The sequence below is a fragment of the Ursus maritimus genome, unplaced genomic scaffold, assembly GCF_017311325.1.
Source record: "Ursus maritimus isolate PB19 unplaced genomic scaffold, ASM1731132v1 scaffold_24, whole genome shotgun sequence".
Lineage (NCBI taxonomy): Eukaryota > Metazoa > Chordata > Mammalia > Carnivora > Ursidae > Ursus > Ursus maritimus.
In genome coordinates, this window is record NW_024424897.1 from 1,377,791 (window position 1) to 1,393,846 (window position 16,056).

Genomic DNA, 16,056 nt, shown 5'->3' on the forward strand with positions numbered 1-16,056 from the left:
GTGTGTGTGTGTGTGTGTGTGTGTGTGTGTGTGTGTGTTTGGGCAGAGCTCTGGGCTGATTTCTGGGCCTCCCCTGGGGTATGCTTAGATGCACCCTGCTTTGGTTTGCCATGGTCGGGGCCAGCAGGGAGTCCCCCAGCACTGGGGCAAAGTGCCCACCCGGCCTGCAGGGCCTACAAGTCCCTCCCAGTGAGGATGGACGCCGTTTCCAAGGAGAGAGAGGGGCTGGTGGGGAGTCCGAGTTGGGAGGGTGGGGGGCTGCCACACAGACTGCATGCTGGAGAACGGACAGTGGTGGGCACGGGGGGTGGGGGGTGGGCAGGGCGGCGCTGGAAGCACGTCCCCCAGCACCAGGGTTTCGTTGGGCCGCCCCTGGACCCCACCGTCCCGCTCCCCACACAGGCAGCCACACCCCGGACCCGCCTGTGGCTCCGCTGGGCTGCTGACAAGGGTAACCCCGGAGAGGCGTGAGCGCTTATCCTCCCAGGGATGGAGACCCAGCTGTGGGTCGGGGCGTTCCCCCTGCCTGCTGGCGGGGGGGCCCCTGGTGGGGCGGGTGTGGGGGCACTCACTCCACAAGGCCCGCCACCTAGACTCCAGAAACGGAGACGCAACAAGCTGAGAAGAGAGAAAGTAGAATCCTGTGAAACCTCTATAAATTAGGGGAGATGGGCAGGGGTTGAGGACACATGGGACCCAGGCCACAGCACGGAGTTCAGCCTGGCCGGAGCTTCTCAGGGAGCCTCGTGCTGGGGTGCCCTGTCAGTGCCACATCAGGGATGGGATGCCACACTGAGCACCAGGTGTCCCTCGCCAGCTCTGCTGCGTGTGGCTCGCCATCCCCCACACAGACCTCTGACCCGCCAGAGGTGTACTGCCGGGTACCAGAAGGTGACCCTTCTCCACACAGGCCCAGCCTTGTCCCAGGCAGGGGCATCCTTACTGCCACCCCAGCTGGCCCCTTGGGGGACCCCCAGGCACTCTCCCCTGCCTCCCTTAACGTGGGCCCTGTGGGCTTCGCCCTGCAAAAGGCTGAGGCAAAGTGCGCTATCTGGCAGAGGTCAGCAAAGGGGAGTCGGGACGCCAGAGGGGAGCCCTCACACAGTGATGACCGGTGGCGAGCCCCGGGGGGGTGAGCCCCCAACCCTCCTACTCTGGATGCCACCAGGGGGCAGCACGGGCTGTGGTTCTGTCAGCCACCTGTTCCCTTTGCCTCCTCTGGGCTCTGGTGTCTGGTCCTTGAAAGGTTTACTCAGCCTGCTTCGGACCCCTTGGGTCCAGCCCATCTATCCTTAAGGCAGGGGGAGGGCAGTGAGGTCAGGAACAGGCCAGGCTGAGAGGGCGATGGGGGAGGCTGGAGGTCCCTGTGTCCCGCTCTGGTCAGGCACGTCCATTCTGCACGCCCTGCCTCCCACGCTTTCCCAAAGCGCCCCAGTCCTGACCGGCCCACACTGGCCCAAAACTGGAGGAGGTTTTCAGGCCTCAGGCATGGGGAGGGGCTTGGGTTTAGGGACCGGCCATCGGATCTCATCCTCCCTCCAGGCCCTAGGCCACATGGCCGTGTCCTACCCCCAGCCCCCATGTTCCACATTTCCCACTCGGCTGTCCTCTGATGGCCTGGGTCACCCAGCCCATCCAAGAGGCATTGGCCTGGGTGGGGTCCCCAGGGGCTGCAGAGTGCTTGGATGCCAGCTGGCGGACCACAGACCTTGTCTTGGCATCTAGCCTGCTTGGGGCAAGGTGGGGGGGGGGCGGGAGCCACAAGGGGTGGCAGTGGGAGGCCTGGAGCCCCCTGTGTGTGCTGAGAGGGGCCCTCTCCCCAGGGTTGGCCACTCACACCCTGTTTGGGAGGGGTGGGGTTGCTTTTGCCTCAGTCGCGTGGGGGATTCCCTTAGACCCTGCCCCTGGGGAGGAGAACCGTGGGGGGGGATACCTCACCCAAAGACCCTGTGAACGGCCTACCCCACCCGAGCTCCGCTTGGTCTCCGGGAGCAGCTGTGCGGCGCCCCGGGCGGGGAGGGGCGGGGGTGTTCCACCTGCTGGGCACGCACCCCTACCCGGGGTCCCCTGCGCTGACGGGTGGGGAGGCGGAGCGGCCACGGCCCGAACCCCGCCCTCCGCGCGCAGCCCTCCCCGCGCGAGCCGCGCCACGGAGCCTGCCAGCCGCTGCGCCACAGACACGGTTTAATAGGGGGACGGGGGCCGCCTGCTCAGTACTCCCAGAGCGCGACCCCGGCCGGCGCGTCGGCGTCGGCGCGCAGCAGCCCCGAGGCGCCGCCCCGCAGGTACTTGCCGCTCCGGGCGCGGATGGCCAGGCGGCCGCGCTCGCGGAACTCGAAGACGAAGTCCTCGGCGCGCTCGCCGTCGCTGCACACGCTGCCGTGGCTGCCGGTGTACCAGAACCCGCCGCCGCGGCCTGGGGGCGAGGGCGCGGTCGGCGGCGGTCGGCCCGGCCCCTGCCCCGCAGCAGCCCCCCGCGCCATGCGTCCCGCCGCGCCCCCTGCCCCGTCCGCACCTCGGATCTGGTAGGCGCCATCGCTGAAGCTCAGGTGGAAGACGTCGTAGACGGAGCGGTTGGTGTCCAGCTGGTTGGAGCCGCGGCGGTGGCACACGAAGCCGTCCATGCCCCGCAGCACGAGGATGGGCCGGTTGATGAGCTTGAGAACGAACTCCTCGTCCTCACCTGGCGGGGAGTCAGGGGTGAGGGGCCACTGCCCGTCCCCTGCCTTCCCAGATTGGGTGGGGCCTGGGGGCAGAAGGGGCCCTGATTCTTGGCCCTGCCACTCGGTGGGCCCACATCTGCCATTGCCATGACCTCTTGTGACCTTGGCAAGAGGCCTGTCACCACTGAGCCCCAGCTTCCCCAAATATACAGTGGAGATGGGGGCTCTGGGCCATAATTGCTCCTTGATGTCCAGAGTGGTTGCTTTGACCAGCAAGTGTGACTACTGCCGAGGGCCGCCTGGGCAGTTGTACAGGGAGGAGGGAGCGATTCTTAGTAGAGGGGGGGTCTCTGGGTGGAGGGCCCAGCCCCAGTTCCCTGGGACTGGTGAGGAGTGCTCACCCACAAAATCACTGATGGCCGCCAGCTGTCCGTTCTTCTTCATGCACACATAGCGCCCATTACTGGCCTTGAGCGCCACCCGCCGGCCACGCCACTCCACCTCGAACATGGTGTTGGCAGAACTGGGAAGGTCAGGGTAAAGTCCCCTCAGAGCAGCAAGACCTTGGGAGCTCAGGGTCAGGCTCTCCCATCCCCCTCAGGTCCAGTACCAACCCCTGGGGGAGAGACAGGCACTTGCCTTCCACGGACACACCCACCACCATTAAGAGCTGCCCCTCGTCCCAGTGGGCATTCTTTCTTGGCTGGGCTGCTACAGTGGTTCTTATGGTGGAAGTGGAGGTGCTGGTGCAGATGGGAGTGACGAGGAGGTGGGGGAGAGGCATGGTGGGGGGGAGGTGTGGTAGTGGTGACGGTGGTGGTGGAGATGGGGATGGTGCACTCACACCTGTGTGGCTGTGGCGTGGATGCCCCCGTGGGTGACGAGGGTCCAGTAGCCCCCGGTGCTGGAATAGAAGGTGCACTTCTTTGTCTCCTGGTCAATTTGCATCAGGAAGGTCTCATGATGCAGTTCTTCATCTTGGTTGGCTGAGATGTTGACCCCTGGAGGGAGGATATGGGAAGCCCCTCACGCCTCTCCCTGGGTGGGGGAGGGGAGCAGAAAGATGGGGAAAAGCGTGCTCTTGGGGCAACCCTCAAGGCAGAGAGCATCTCATCTAGAACCCTTTGGAGTTAAGATTTGGAAGGCACTTCTCGGAGGGTAGGAGGTGGGGCCCACATGGCCATGTGGGCACACTGCAGAGCCCTCCAACCAGTTCCCTAAAGGTCCTTGGCCTGGCTCCTACCGCAGCCCCGGGAGCCAGACCCTTCTGCGCCAGCAAATCCCCTGCCTCTGCTGATCAGGTAATCTGCTTGCTGCCGCCCTCTCGACCTAGGACTTACACCAGCCTCTATTTATAACTCACTCCTAAGCCACTGCGTGGGCACAGTGGGGTCCCTCTTCTTCCCTAAGCCATGGTCCAGGGCACAGCTGGGGCCTGGGGTCCTCTCCTGGGCACCGAGTAGAGCCTGGCCCACTGTCCTCCCCCCAGCCCCCTTTTCACCTGTGTGGTCTCCCAGGAGCCCTGAGGGAGGGCAAGGCTATCTGGGGCTCTGCCTGGGGTTCTTGGAAGGGGGGAACTGGGGGTATCCATGCCCAGGGTGGGGGGGCAGAGGGCAGGTACTGGAGTCTCCCTAGTATGTTCCAATTAACCACACTGTTTCCAGTGGTGTGGCAGGTCACAGAGCTCCCAACGAGGCCCGGCTCCAGCGCGTCCAGCTGGTGGAGCAAGAGGAAGTGGGGGCCTGAGGGTCGGGGCCAGATCCCGTCCAGCCCTGTCCCAGGCAGGTAGGAGACCTGCCGTCCTTCACCAGCTCCCAGGGCTGCCCCCTCCAAAGCTGCCCAGATAAGGATCTGTCCCCTTTTTGCATGGATCACCGCCATCCCCCCCCCCCCATCAGCAGCACTGAACTAAGTGAGCGCCTGATGCCCCAGGCACGTGATCCGCGGTAACAACCCAGACGACGACGGCTGGTCCAGTGCCCACAGGTGCTGGGGCCCTGGCTGGGATGGCTCATGGAGAAGGCGACGCTGAAACAGACCAAGGAGGTGGGAGAGCCGTGTGCAGGTGCTGAGGGTGCAGGAGGCCAGGGCTCCTGAGTCTGGGGTGCACCCCTGCACCGCAGCCACTCTGAGGCCAACCCCACTGGCATCCCAGCATCGCCCCACACACCCGCTCCGCACAGATTGCAGCCGAGGGGTTTCCGACTCACACCGCTGTCTGCTGGACTGGCAGCAGACCACAAGGCCGCCAGCCCGAGTCAGAGCTGTCCCCTGTGAGCAGCTCCACGAGGTGGGGAGACTGAAGGGCTTTGAGGATGCCACTGAGCCAGCGATGGTGTCCTGCCTGGGACCTCTCCCCCCCCCCCCCCCCGGCCCTCCTGGGATCAAGGCCGCTCCCGCGGCCTCCTCCCCTGGGACTGACCCGCCACATCCTGCTTCCTCCACCGCTCGAGGCCAAGTCAGCATCTGAGCGGCTCATGGGCGGCTCCGTGCCCTGGGGTTACTGCAAAGGAAGCGAGCCCACGGATGCGGGGTCCCTGTGGCCTTTTCAGTGGCAGAGACAGTCAGATGCAGCGGGTCCAGGGAAGGACGGCACCATCCCTGACCATCAGTACCAGCGCTGTCGCTGTCAGCAGCACCCCCCCCCCGCCAGCGGCACCACAGCCTTGCTCGCCACCTGGACCCGTCCAAGCGCTCTCGTGTCCAACACCTCCCTTGCTTCACAGAGGACACGGTCCACATGGTTGGCAGACCAACCACGGGGCCCTCCTACGGCCCAGAGAGGGGTGTAGCCAGACCGCAGGGCCTGCACCGGGAAGGACAAGGACTGATTGTCCGTCGTGCCCCAGGACCTGGCCATGTTCCAGACAGGCGTTAGGAGGTGTTTGTGGAGCCTATCGCAGTGCAGGACTGGCCTTGGGATCCCTGACTGCAGGCTGGGGGCGGGGGGGTCCCTCCTGAGTGCTCATGGCTGGGCCTCGGCCAGCGGGACTGGCGGGTGGCAGTGGGCCAGGTCAGGAGGTGTCTGGCCACTCCTGGGGGCACAGACCCAGGGACCCAAGTGGGGGGCAGCTGCGACTGCTGGCCTGGGCCCAGCTAGGGGCCACTCTGGGACCTCAGCTTCGTCTCAGGGAAGTAGGAATTGCCTGTGTTCACCTCACAGGCGTGTGATCACGTGTGGAAAGGCCCACTGGTCACACGAGGCAGGTGGTCAATGCTCCAGGATTGATGGGGAGCCAGGCTGCACCCGCCCGGCAGAGACCATGCCTTCCACCAAGAAGCCCGGGCCCCAGGGGGGGCCACCAGACCGGAGGGACCCCACTCCTGGGTTGGGTGAGGACCCTCACTGGTCAGGCAGGGCAGTGTGGGCACAAGAGCCCTGCCCACTGCACTCCTGCTGGCTCCTTGCCCTGTCCTTGGCCCTCTCCCCAATTTCCTGTAAAGTTCAGAAAATGGAGCAGAAGAGAAGGGGGGAGCAGGGGGTGGGGCGCCAGCCCAGGGTGGCGGGACCTGCCCTCCTGCCCCTCATGGCAGCAGGCCTGGGCACTGCGGTCCTGCACTCGGCAGCCGTCCAGCACACCCAGGGCTCAGTGGTCCTGAGAAGGAGCCCCTCCTCCCGACTCTGAAGCCAGCAGCCCTCTGCCAGGACCCCCGCACGTGGCCCAAGGCCACCCGCACCGTGTGCTGCCACCCGCGAGGACGCGATACCCCTTCCCCGAGTGAGCCCCCACAGCGAGGTCAGCGTGGCCGGCCCGCCGCGCCCACGTTACCTTGCCGCACAGACACGTAGCGGTGGTTGGCGGCCACGAGCACCACCTGCGGGTGACTCTCCTCCAGGTCGAAGAGCTCGTCCTTGCCCGGCCGCGTGTTGCGGCCCGCCCTGAGTGTGCCGGCGGGCCCCGCGGGCGCCAGGTAGCGGCCGTCACGGTCCTTGAAGGCCAGCTTGCCCGCCTTGAACTCGAGCGTGTAGCGGGCACAGGGCTCGGGCTCCCACACCAGGTGGCCGTCGCTGCGCAGGTAGCGGCTGTCGCAGGCCCTGAGGCAGTACTGGCGGTTCTGGAAGATGAGGGTGACGAGCGCATCCACGCCCCAGGGGGTGTCGCTGTCAGCCGCCATCTCGTCGTCCCGCGGGCACAGGTGCACATAGCGCCGGCGGCTCACGCTCAGCAGGTGCGCCTGTGGGTGGATGGCCAGGTGCACGGTCCACAGCTCGGCCGGGGAGACGGCCGTGGCGAAGCAGGACAGCCGGTCCTCGGTGCCGCCGAAGAAGCGGCCGTGCGGCTCCGACCGCAGCACCCAGCGCCCGTCGGGCTGCGGCAGGACCAGGAAGCGGCAGTCCCGGTCCGGCCGCTCCGCCTCGCAGGCCACGCGCCCGTCCTCCCCGGCGGACAGGTAGCGGCCCAGGTGGCTGCTGCGGAGCAGCACGGCGGTGCCCTGCCCCGGGTCAGGCTCCAGCACCCACATCTGCTTTCTCTTGAGGCTGGGGGCCGAGGCGTTGACCTTGAAGCCGAAGCTCTCGGCCGTCAGGTAGCGGTCCGTGTCGTTGACGAGGCCGAACTGGATCTTCAGCACCTGGTGCAGGCCGTTGGTGGGCATCTTCCGGGCTGGCCCGGCGCCCCGCGAGGGGCCTGGGGAGTGCTCTCTGTGTGCTCACGGCCCCCGAGGTCCCCCAGAGGCCTGGCCGGCGTCATGGACCCGCTGCCCTCCGACCAGTGGCTGCAGGCCCGCGGGCAGCGGAGGGCGGGTGGGAGGGCGGATCAGAGCTGTGCCGGCTTAGGGACAGCGACTGCCTTTTGTTACCCCAGCTTGGATTTCAGCCACTCGCGGACTGCACCAGCGGCCGGAGCCCCAAGGCCTGCAGGGGTGGAGAGCTCCGCCCGCTGAGGGCTGACCACCTCCTTGTCCTCGCTGGCGGCTGCCTGCCGGGCCCCGCGCCCCGCCTCCTGGCCCCTGTGCCTCTTGGGCTCTCTCCTACTTGCCCCCCACGTCAGAGCCCCCAAACCCACCGCAGAGACTCACCAGCCCAGCCCAGCTCCTTCCCAGTGTGGAGAGAACTGCCTGGTGGAAAACTCTGTGGGGCCGCAACCCGATCGCAGCCCTCCACCCTCGGCAGCCGCCAGATCCAGTTACTGCCTCTCTGATTCCTGCCGCCAGGAGCCCGGCAAGGCCCCCCAACTCCGGCAGCCTGGAGCTGGACTCCCATACCGTCCCCCTCGGCCACTCCTCGGCCGAAGCCTGCAGCCCTGGGCCCAACATCTCCCCCAGGGTGGCCTGGGCTGGGAGAGTGGCAGCCAGGGTCATGGTGCCGGGGAGCGTCCAGGTGTGCCCAGGCACCCCCATCCCGGCACCCGTGGCATCCAGGCCCAAGGCAGGGTCGCAGTCCTGTTGGGCCAGGCGGCCTGACTGTGTGGGGCCAGGAGAGGGCCCCCGGTCGACCTGGAGGACCAGGCAGCGGGGAGGTGACCCGAGAGTGTAAGCATGGAGCAGGTAACGTCCTGAAGGTGGCAGGCCAGCAGACCCGGGGTCAGAGGACCAGGCCTCGGGCTGACCCCTGTGCCGTAAGCACCTCAAGGAGCCCACAAGACTGCTTCCCCTTCCGTGGGTGAGCTATGGTGAACCCAGCCTTGCTGCGTGGGCCTGGGGACCCCTAACCGCTGTTCACGGTGCTGGGGGACTGGCCTGACTTGCAGTGTCTTCACAGGGTCTGGTCCCGGGGGTAGGGGCAAAGCCCTCTCAGCAGAGGGGTGTGGCCTGCAGGCTAGGAGAAGCCGGAAGGTGGCCAGCCCTGACCCCAGCGCCTCCCAGTCCCAGCCTCTGAGCCCATCTGGCTAGGCTCCCACCTCCCTGGGCCCAAGGGGGCCATATCTGGGGACCTGCCCGGGTCCTGCTTGGCCGCACCCTGCCTGCCTGTCTCCTGCACCTGCCTCAGGGGCTGGGAGCCAAGTAGTGAAACCAGACCTGCCCAGCCTGGGCCTGGGCCAGCCTGGGTGTCCTCTTCCGCATAGCAGTGTGTGACCCTCAGGCCTCCCTGGGGGAATGGGCCCGTGGCCACGGGCATTTCCAGCCACAGCCTTGTGGGCCCTTGATGCCGCAGGCAGCACCGCTCCCACCCTCTCGAGGCGGTGACAGGGCCCCACGCTGTGGGCGTCCAGCCACGTGCAAGGGCCTTGGGCTGGATGTGCGGGTCCCAGGGGGCGGGCAGGGCAGATGAGATCAGGAGTCCTTCCTCCTTCTCCAAACCCGGGGCAGCAGCCCTACCAGGCGAGGCAGACACTGAGGAGACAGAGACCTGTCCCTTCACTGGGGTCAGAGTGGGATTCTGGGACACACCTGGCCACCGATCCCCCCAACAGCACAGTGTACGCTGCAGGTTGGCCAAGGGGGGCTGGTCTAGCGCTCCCTGACCGCTAGCATGGTCCATCTCTGCGACCCCCACACGTCGATGGGGCATCAACTGTGTGCCTGGCTGGGCTGCGTGCCAGGCGCCCACTGGCAGGGAGATGCGGTCAGGGGTAGCACCCCCTCCCCACGGAGAGTGCCCATAGAGAATCCTCCAAGTCTCAGGGGTGTAGGCTTAACCTCGATGCCAGGGAAACGTCCCTGGCTCGGGGGTACGAGCCGTGATGCCGTCCACACCTGTTTCTCACTGGATCTCACTCTCTGCACCTCCCAGGGTTGCAGGGACACCCACAGAGCAGGTGCTCGATGCACTGCTCAGTTCGTCTGTGCAGGGGGGCCTGTGGGCAGCTGTGCCCACGGTCCCCCCAACTCCCAGCTATGCTCCGAAGGAGCCCGGGATGCCCGATTAGCACGAAGGCTTCATCCGCGCTGACGGGCGCTGGCAGGGCGCTCACGGGCTTCACGTGCCCAGTGGGAGGAAGCCCAGCTGCCAGGCGCTAAGTGAGCCTGGCTCCAGGCAGCCTCTCGGTGGCAGAGCCAGACCTGGCTGTGGCCTCTCTGTGCCGGGGCCCTGCAGCCCCAGCTGGGCATAGGGTGGGGCTGCCTGGCGCTGACTCACAGGGTGACCTAAGGGGGCACTGCTTCGGCCCCAATGAGAGCTGGGTCTCCCAGCCCAGGCTTCCTTGGAGGGAGTTTGCATGGACTGCTCCCCACACGCCCCCCAGGACCCAAGATCCAAGCCCAGATGTGTGCTAGGGGTCACGGTTCTTTTCTGGATCCCCCGTAAGGCTCTGGCGCACAGTAGGTCTTGGGAACGTTCCACGCACTGAGCCTCTGCAGGGAAGTGAGGCATGTGCACGCCAGCGTGGGCGCATGTGTAAAGGTGCACACGGATGGGGTGGCACAGAGGGAGCATGGTCAGGGGCTGGGCCGGCCCTGGCCCTGGAGATGCTTCGTGGGATCCCAGCCTCAGAGCCCGCTCGTGGCTGCCCAGCAGGGCGATTAGCTTGTGAAACGCACAAGGGACTCCGCGTCAGGTACTACTCGTGAGAGCCTGTGGTGGGCTGTGTCCTCGACCGACAGGGAGCACTCCTCTCAGGGTCGCATGTGCCCCTGCCAGAGGGGGTCCACACAGCCAGCCACGTGAGGCACGCAAGGCCCGTGGCCTGTCCAGGATGCCCTCGGGGGTACCCAAAGTCACCTCACCCACTCAGCTCCCCGGACGCTGCTGGCTGAAGCTGGGCCTACAAGGCAGGGGTCGCTCCAGCTCTCTGAAGCTCCCAGCAGGCCGGGTGGGGGAGATCCTTGGCCTCCTGTCCCTCTTAGTGAGGTCCAGCTGAGGCCAGGAGCGGAGAGGGCCTTGAAGCCGCCTGGCATCAACCCTGGAGCTCTCAGGAAACTCTTCTTTCCCTGGGATGCTGGGGGATGGGCAGGCCTGGCCACCCGCCTGTCTCCCCCACACCCCGGTCAGACCCCTGGGGGGGCTACCAGGGAAAGGACTCCCAGTCGCGCATATCTACACTGCTGGCCTTGGATGCTACAGCCCAGCCCGGGCTCCTGCCCAGCACGCTGCGTGCTGCCATGGCGACTGGCGTGTGTACCCGGCTGGATGCCCGGGCAATGCTGCTGCTGGTGGTGTGAGCTGGCACGGGCCCCATGTGTATGCCGGCTGGGGGAGGGGGTGGCTCCCCACTTCTGCTGGCCTGGAGCCCTGGAAACTGGGAAACGGCCCAGGATGGAGGGACCTCCCCAGGCCACACCTGTCCCAGGGCCAGGTCTTGGCCCCCTGCTGGAGCAATGCCTGCTGGGCCCTTCCTTCCCCACAGGCCAATGAGTCTCAGAATTACTTCACACAGAGGAAATCCCCAGTGCCCCGCCCTGTTTTCCTGTGCCCCCGCCTCAGCCCCGGGCCAGCTGCGGCTCCAGTCCTCCAGTCGGCATTCCCGTCCCACTCTGCCCCAGGCACTGTGCCCTCCTGTGGCCAGGCTACTCTGACCGGCCCCCTTCTGGGCCTCTGCCCCCAGGGCTCCTCGGCCCCAACCCAGGGCGAGGCAAGGGCTTTCCTGCTGGCCCAGACACAGCTGGGCCCAGCCCAAGGCCCTGATTTGCCTGCTCCCAGGCCCAGCGTCGGTTCCCGGGGTCCAGCGTGGCCAGCACCCAGGGCCCAGCCTCCCACATTATTCCTGAAAGCAGGCCCAGGGCTTGGCTGCCTCATGATTTTTTCATGGTGGAGCTCGGCCACTCTGAAGTTCCACTTACAAGGGCAGGCGGGGCCTGGGTTGGTTTACTGGAGGCTTGCAGGAGGTTTAGGGTGACAGGCTCCCTTCTGCAGGGCAGGAAGGAGAGGGCAGTGTTGGAATGAAGAGTGTGGGGAGGGGGCTCCGCATCTCACGCTGCTGGGCGGTGCCCGGCCTGGGCCTGGTCCGTCCACGTGAAAACCCACCCCCTGCCTCTCCCCTTCCCCACCATCCGTCTCCCCTCAGATCGCTCCCTTCCCTCACCATCCCCAACCCCACTCCCATCCCCCACCACTCCTGAAGGCAGGGCAGCTCACTGAAATACTGGTTTTCATGGGCTCCTCTGCTGTGCGGCCCTCCCCCTCCCGCCTGCAGGGGTGAGCTGCTGGCTGGGAGGGGAACCCCCCCGCCCTTGGTGCTGTCTGGGTAGAAAGCCGGTATAGTCTCCTGGCTCTTGTCTCTTGTAAAATCATAAAGTCCTGAGGAAGGGGTGGTTATTTCTAGAGGGGAGGGGACACAGAGAGAGGGACCAAGGCCTCTGGGCAGGAGTCCCAGGGCCCCAGCAAGGCTGAAAGTCCCTGAAGGGCCCATGAGGGCAGGACGGGGCACCCAGCATGTCCAGACGCTCTGTGACTGTTGTGGTCATCCAACACCCAGACCCCAGGACCTTTGCATATCTCTGGAGCAAGAGGGGAGCATTCACAAGAATATCTGAGAGTAAGTCCCTGGCTGCACGGGGCTCAGAAGCAGGACCAGATCAACTCCGAGAAACTAGATGGCTATTTACCATTGACCCGGGCTTCGAGACACACCAGGCACAGAGAGTCGGGAGCCCCCAGCTCTGCAGGTGACCAGGCCGCCCCCCGCACACCCCAGCACTGTGCTGTCACGACGGAACCAGATCCCTCACACTGACCCTCACAGGCATGTACTAAGTACCGACTGCGTGCCCGAAACCTTGCTCGAGATCCAAGAGGGACTCTGGGACAAAACAGAAATGGAGCGCCTCCTCGTCCTATGGCAGCAAAGGCTGTGCACGTGCTCACCTTCCTGTGTTGGACGGCTTCCCGGGGGCCAGCGCCGAGCACCGCCCGAGGCCTCGGTGCCGGGCTACTTCCCGGGAGCATCCGCGCACCGCTAAGTGCTGCTCCGCGGTGCGCGAGTGGGAGAGAAGCCTAGGGGTGTTGCATGGGATGGTGCGTGACACCTGGGTGACACAGGTGGCCCCCGACTAAGTCAGGACAACTGCTGTCATTAACACACAGACCGCAGACGAGCAGCGTCCTGCTGAATCGCGGCATGTGGGCCGCCCCGCTGTTGTCCCGCAGGACAATGCCCCATTCTCAGGAAAAACCGCTGAGATAGGAAGGCCTGGAGGGCGGAGCGTCTGGGACCAGCTCCCAAATGGCTCCGAAGTGAAGAGACAGATAAAAAGAACAATAAGGCAAGTGTGGTAAATGTTAGAAAGTTAGTAAGTTTGAAATTATCTCAAAACAAAAGGGTTAGAAACTATAATAACTGGGATAAAAAATTCCATTGCAGGGTCAGAAGAAGTCAAAGAAATATCCCAGAAAGCTGCGGGAAAAACAGGTCAAAGAAACAGTGGCGGCATTGAAGGCCTCGTGGAAGAGATATGACACCCCATTATCAGAAAGCCCAAAGCAAAAAACAGAAAAAAAAAACACAAAAAACAAAAAAAACCCCACCAGGAATGAAATTGAAAGAAAATGCAAGAACTGTCCCAAGAGCCGAGGGCCACTGTGTGCCCAGGGGCTGGAAGTGGTCGGGACAAGAAGGGGACTTCACCAGGAGCACAGCCGGAAACGTCAAAGCAGCAGCAGAAATGAAGAGAAGGGCCTAAAACCTCCCAGAGAAACACAAAACAATCCTGGATGTTGGATCAGGACTCAAACTGCCCATTTCCCCGAACGACAGTCTAGGCAAGAGACAGGGAGTCAGGCCTTCAGAGTCCAGGGGCCCATTTTCAGCATGGACCCCCCCCTCCCCAAACTACCCCCCACAGCATTCTGTGGCTCCCCACTGCCGGGTGTGGCACTCCAGCGCCCTCTCCCACCTGCCTGGGGCTAGCCCTGCAGCTCACAGCCCTGGGACAGGCCCTGGAGGAGTGCAATAAACTCAGCCCCTCTGTCCCCCCGCACCAGCCTCCCGTAGCTGGCCGGGTGAGTAGCGGCCTCTAGAGTCCCTCCGGTCTGATCCTGGCTCTGCCTTTCCTGCTGTGCGACCTGGAACCTGTCTCAGCCTCGGAGCCCCCTTTCGTCTCTCTGAATTGGTTATCAATGGCCATCTGTCTGGGGGGTCCTAGCTGCGGAAATAACTGAGTGTTCCCAGGACGCAGACCGGACAGGGCAGCTGGGACGTCCACATCCCCAGCCCCTGGGGGCCAGCCCTGTGTATTCAACAGATACATGTCAGGTCCAGGTCCGCCCGGGCTTTGGGGTGGACCAAAGGTGCCTGGTCATCAGGGTGGGCTGTCCCCGTCTGGCTGAGTCAAGGCCCCGGCCCTCCCCTCTTCCGTTGCCTGGGTGCTGGCTGACCCCAATCCCACCTTCTCTCCCTGCGTCAGCACTGGCTGAGGTCACCAGCCACTCCTATCACTCTCTGGCGGCAGTGACTCAGGGGCTGGCCAGCAGAGCCGGGCGCCTCCCCAACCCCGTCAGTGGCTGTGGGGTCCCTCCCGGCGCTGGGGAGGGCTGAGGCCATCGCCCTGGGGGGAGGGCGGCACAGACAGGTGCAGCCCGGACTCCTCGCCCAGCCCCGGGCGCCCGGCCCTGCTAGCGGGACCCACCTGGCGGCCCACCTGGGTATAGCACCGGGCCCGCTTCGCGGCTGGGCGCCATCTCCTGGCCCAGGCCGTCAAGCTCGCTGCCCCTGGGGAGTGTCCCGTGTTCCCAGCCCGTGCCCAACCCAGAGAGGTGCGTGCTGAGTACGGGCCCTGCTTCCGCCTCCTCCGTCCCTAGGGGCCAGGGTGCCGCGCCTGCCCGCACCGCGCCGAGGCGGACGAGATAGGGGGTGCGGTGAGCGGGAAGGGGCTCTGGTGCCAGGTCTGAAAGCAGCTAACAGGGGGAGCGCAGAAGGACTGCGGGTGGCAGGGCCCCCATGTGGGCCTGCTCGCATCCCCAGAGATGGGGCATATCCGGACAGGCCAGGGCGCCCCAAGTCTCCGGCCCCAGTTTGCACCGCCTCTGGGGTAGCCTCTTCCGAGCTCGGCCGTCCACTGGTTTTCCGTCCGGGGTCACTAGCACTGACCTCAAAGGGCGCGGGGAAAGCTAGAGCCGTGATCCAGCTCCCGGAGGCAGGGCCCCGCGAGGGGGGGGTAGGGTGGGCGCAAGGACTGGTGACCCGGCACCGCCCCCTTACCAAATAGGGACACGTGGCCTCGGGCGCTATCTGTGAGCGAGGGCCTGGGGGCCCACCCACCGGGGTTCCTCCGCGCCCCCCAACAGCCGACCCGCACCCAGAGCCAGGTGGGGTGGGCGGGGCCTAGAGTAATCACGCCCACCCCTCGCCGGGCCAGCCCCCCGCGCGCCGCGAACCTTTACTGGGAAGCCTGGGCCGAGGAAGGAGGGCGCTGGAGAGCGCCCGGTGACCCGTCCGGAGCCCCGGCTCAACCCCAGCCCGGCCCCGCCTCCTCCCACTCTGCCAGCCCTCGGGACAGTGGCGGGGAGGACGGAGCGCCCAGAGCAGCGTCCTCCTGCCCGTATTCCCGCCCCGATCCGCCTCCTACTCGTCGGCGTGGCGCCAGGAGTCCTGGGGGTGGGGACACCTGCCGCGCGGGGCCCTGACCTAGTCTAAGTCAGGAGAGCTCGGCCGGCCGGGCGCGCTCCCCAAAGTCCGGGGCCAGAGAGGGAGGCACAGGGTTAGTCTGGACCTTCTCTATGCCTTGCCCCACCCCCTCAGCACTGTCCCCTGCTGCACCGAGAGCCAACCAGCGCCGGGGGAGGGGGTTGGGGGGAGAGGGTCTCAGGGGGCAGTCAGACCTTGGGGCTCCTTCCTTCTCAGCCCAAGAGACATATCCCCCTTTTTGCACACTGGAGTCAGGGTAGGGGGACAGCTGGGCCAGCCCCTCAGGGAAGGTCCCTCTAGGGCTGGGAGCCCCTCCCTTTTCATTCCTCCTGTCTCCCTCGCTTCCTGCAGTCCTGTAGGTGCCAGGCATTATTCCAGTCATGGGGGGGACACACTGGCTTCACCATTGTGCCTGGGAACCCACCCTGTGGGGCAGAGGGTGGGGACACACAGTAAATAACAAATATTCAGGTGGGGGCACTGGACCTGAGGCCGGTGCATGGCCCGGAGGCCTGCAGGGAAGAGGCAGCCAACTGGAAGAATGTTCCTGGCAGAGGAACAGCCGGGCACTAGTTTGGGGTTGGAGGGCAGTGAGCAAGGGACACAGTAGGTGAAGGGTGAGGTCAGACAGAGCCCACCGCCAGAGCTTCCGGCACCAGGAGCAGGGGGACCTGATCTGCAACATTCATTGTGGGGAAGTAGGAGGCAGGCAGCCGGCCGGACAGACTCCAGGGCAGGTGTGCTGTTGGCGGCACCCCGGTTTCCGGCTTCAGCCATGTGGAGAGGTGGGACCATGGGACCATGTGAAGCAGCTGGAGGCCTGGGCTCCTGGGTTTAACCCTTAGTTCCCTGTTGCAGATTGTGGGTGCAGCTCACCGAGAGTAAGAACTCTGCCCGGACCAGAGGTGACCTCTGGGGGAAGCGGCGGTGAGGGGGGCCGATGCCGCATCTCC

General features: G+C 65.6%; 2 protein-coding genes across 3 annotated transcripts in view; one reads left to right on the top strand and one right to left on the bottom strand.

Annotated features, from left to right (window-relative positions):
• Positions 1–471, top strand: part of LOC121105059 — a 3,918-nt gene extending 3,447 nt beyond the window's left edge. The window contains exon 8 of the mRNA XM_040641192.1: positions 403–471. Coding sequence (XP_040497126.1) covers positions 403–471 — 69 coding nt within the window. The remainder of the gene's footprint in view (positions 1–402) is intronic.
• On the bottom strand, positions 306–7,259 carry FSCN2 (fascin actin-bundling protein 2, retinal). 2 transcript variants are annotated; one of them, XM_040640027.1, is made up of 5 exons: positions 6,434–7,259; positions 3,508–3,664; positions 3,065–3,186; positions 2,516–2,683; positions 306–2,416 (listed from the first exon to the last, which is right to left on the bottom strand). In XM_040640027.1, the coding sequence occupies exons 1-5, from the start codon at positions 7,257–7,259 to the stop codon at positions 2,211–2,213; spliced, it is 1,479 nt and encodes a 492-aa protein (XP_040495961.1). In that variant the 3' UTR covers positions 306–2,210. The 2 variants fall into 2 exon arrangements, with proteins under 2 accessions (XP_040495961.1, XP_040495962.1); XM_040640028.1 differs by having other exon boundaries at positions 2,516–2,764.
• Positions 7,260–16,056: the final 8,797 nt, after the last annotated feature.

What these genes read in the sequence shown, in the direction of transcription:
- FSCN2 (XM_040640028.1), bottom strand. Translation starts at nt 7,259, where the DNA reads ATGCCCACCAACGGCCTGCACCAGGTGCTGAAGATCCAGTTCGGCCTC. An exon ending in CACGCCACAGCCACACAGGT is followed by an intron (nt 3,187 to 3,507) that starts GTGAGTGCACCA and finishes TGACCTTCCCAG; the next exon opens with TTCTGCCAACACCATGTTCG. An exon ending in TGGCGCCTACCAGATCCGAG is followed by an intron (nt 2,417 to 2,515) that starts GTGCGGACGGGG and finishes CCTCGCCCCCAG; the next exon opens with GCCGCGGCGGCGGGTTCTGG.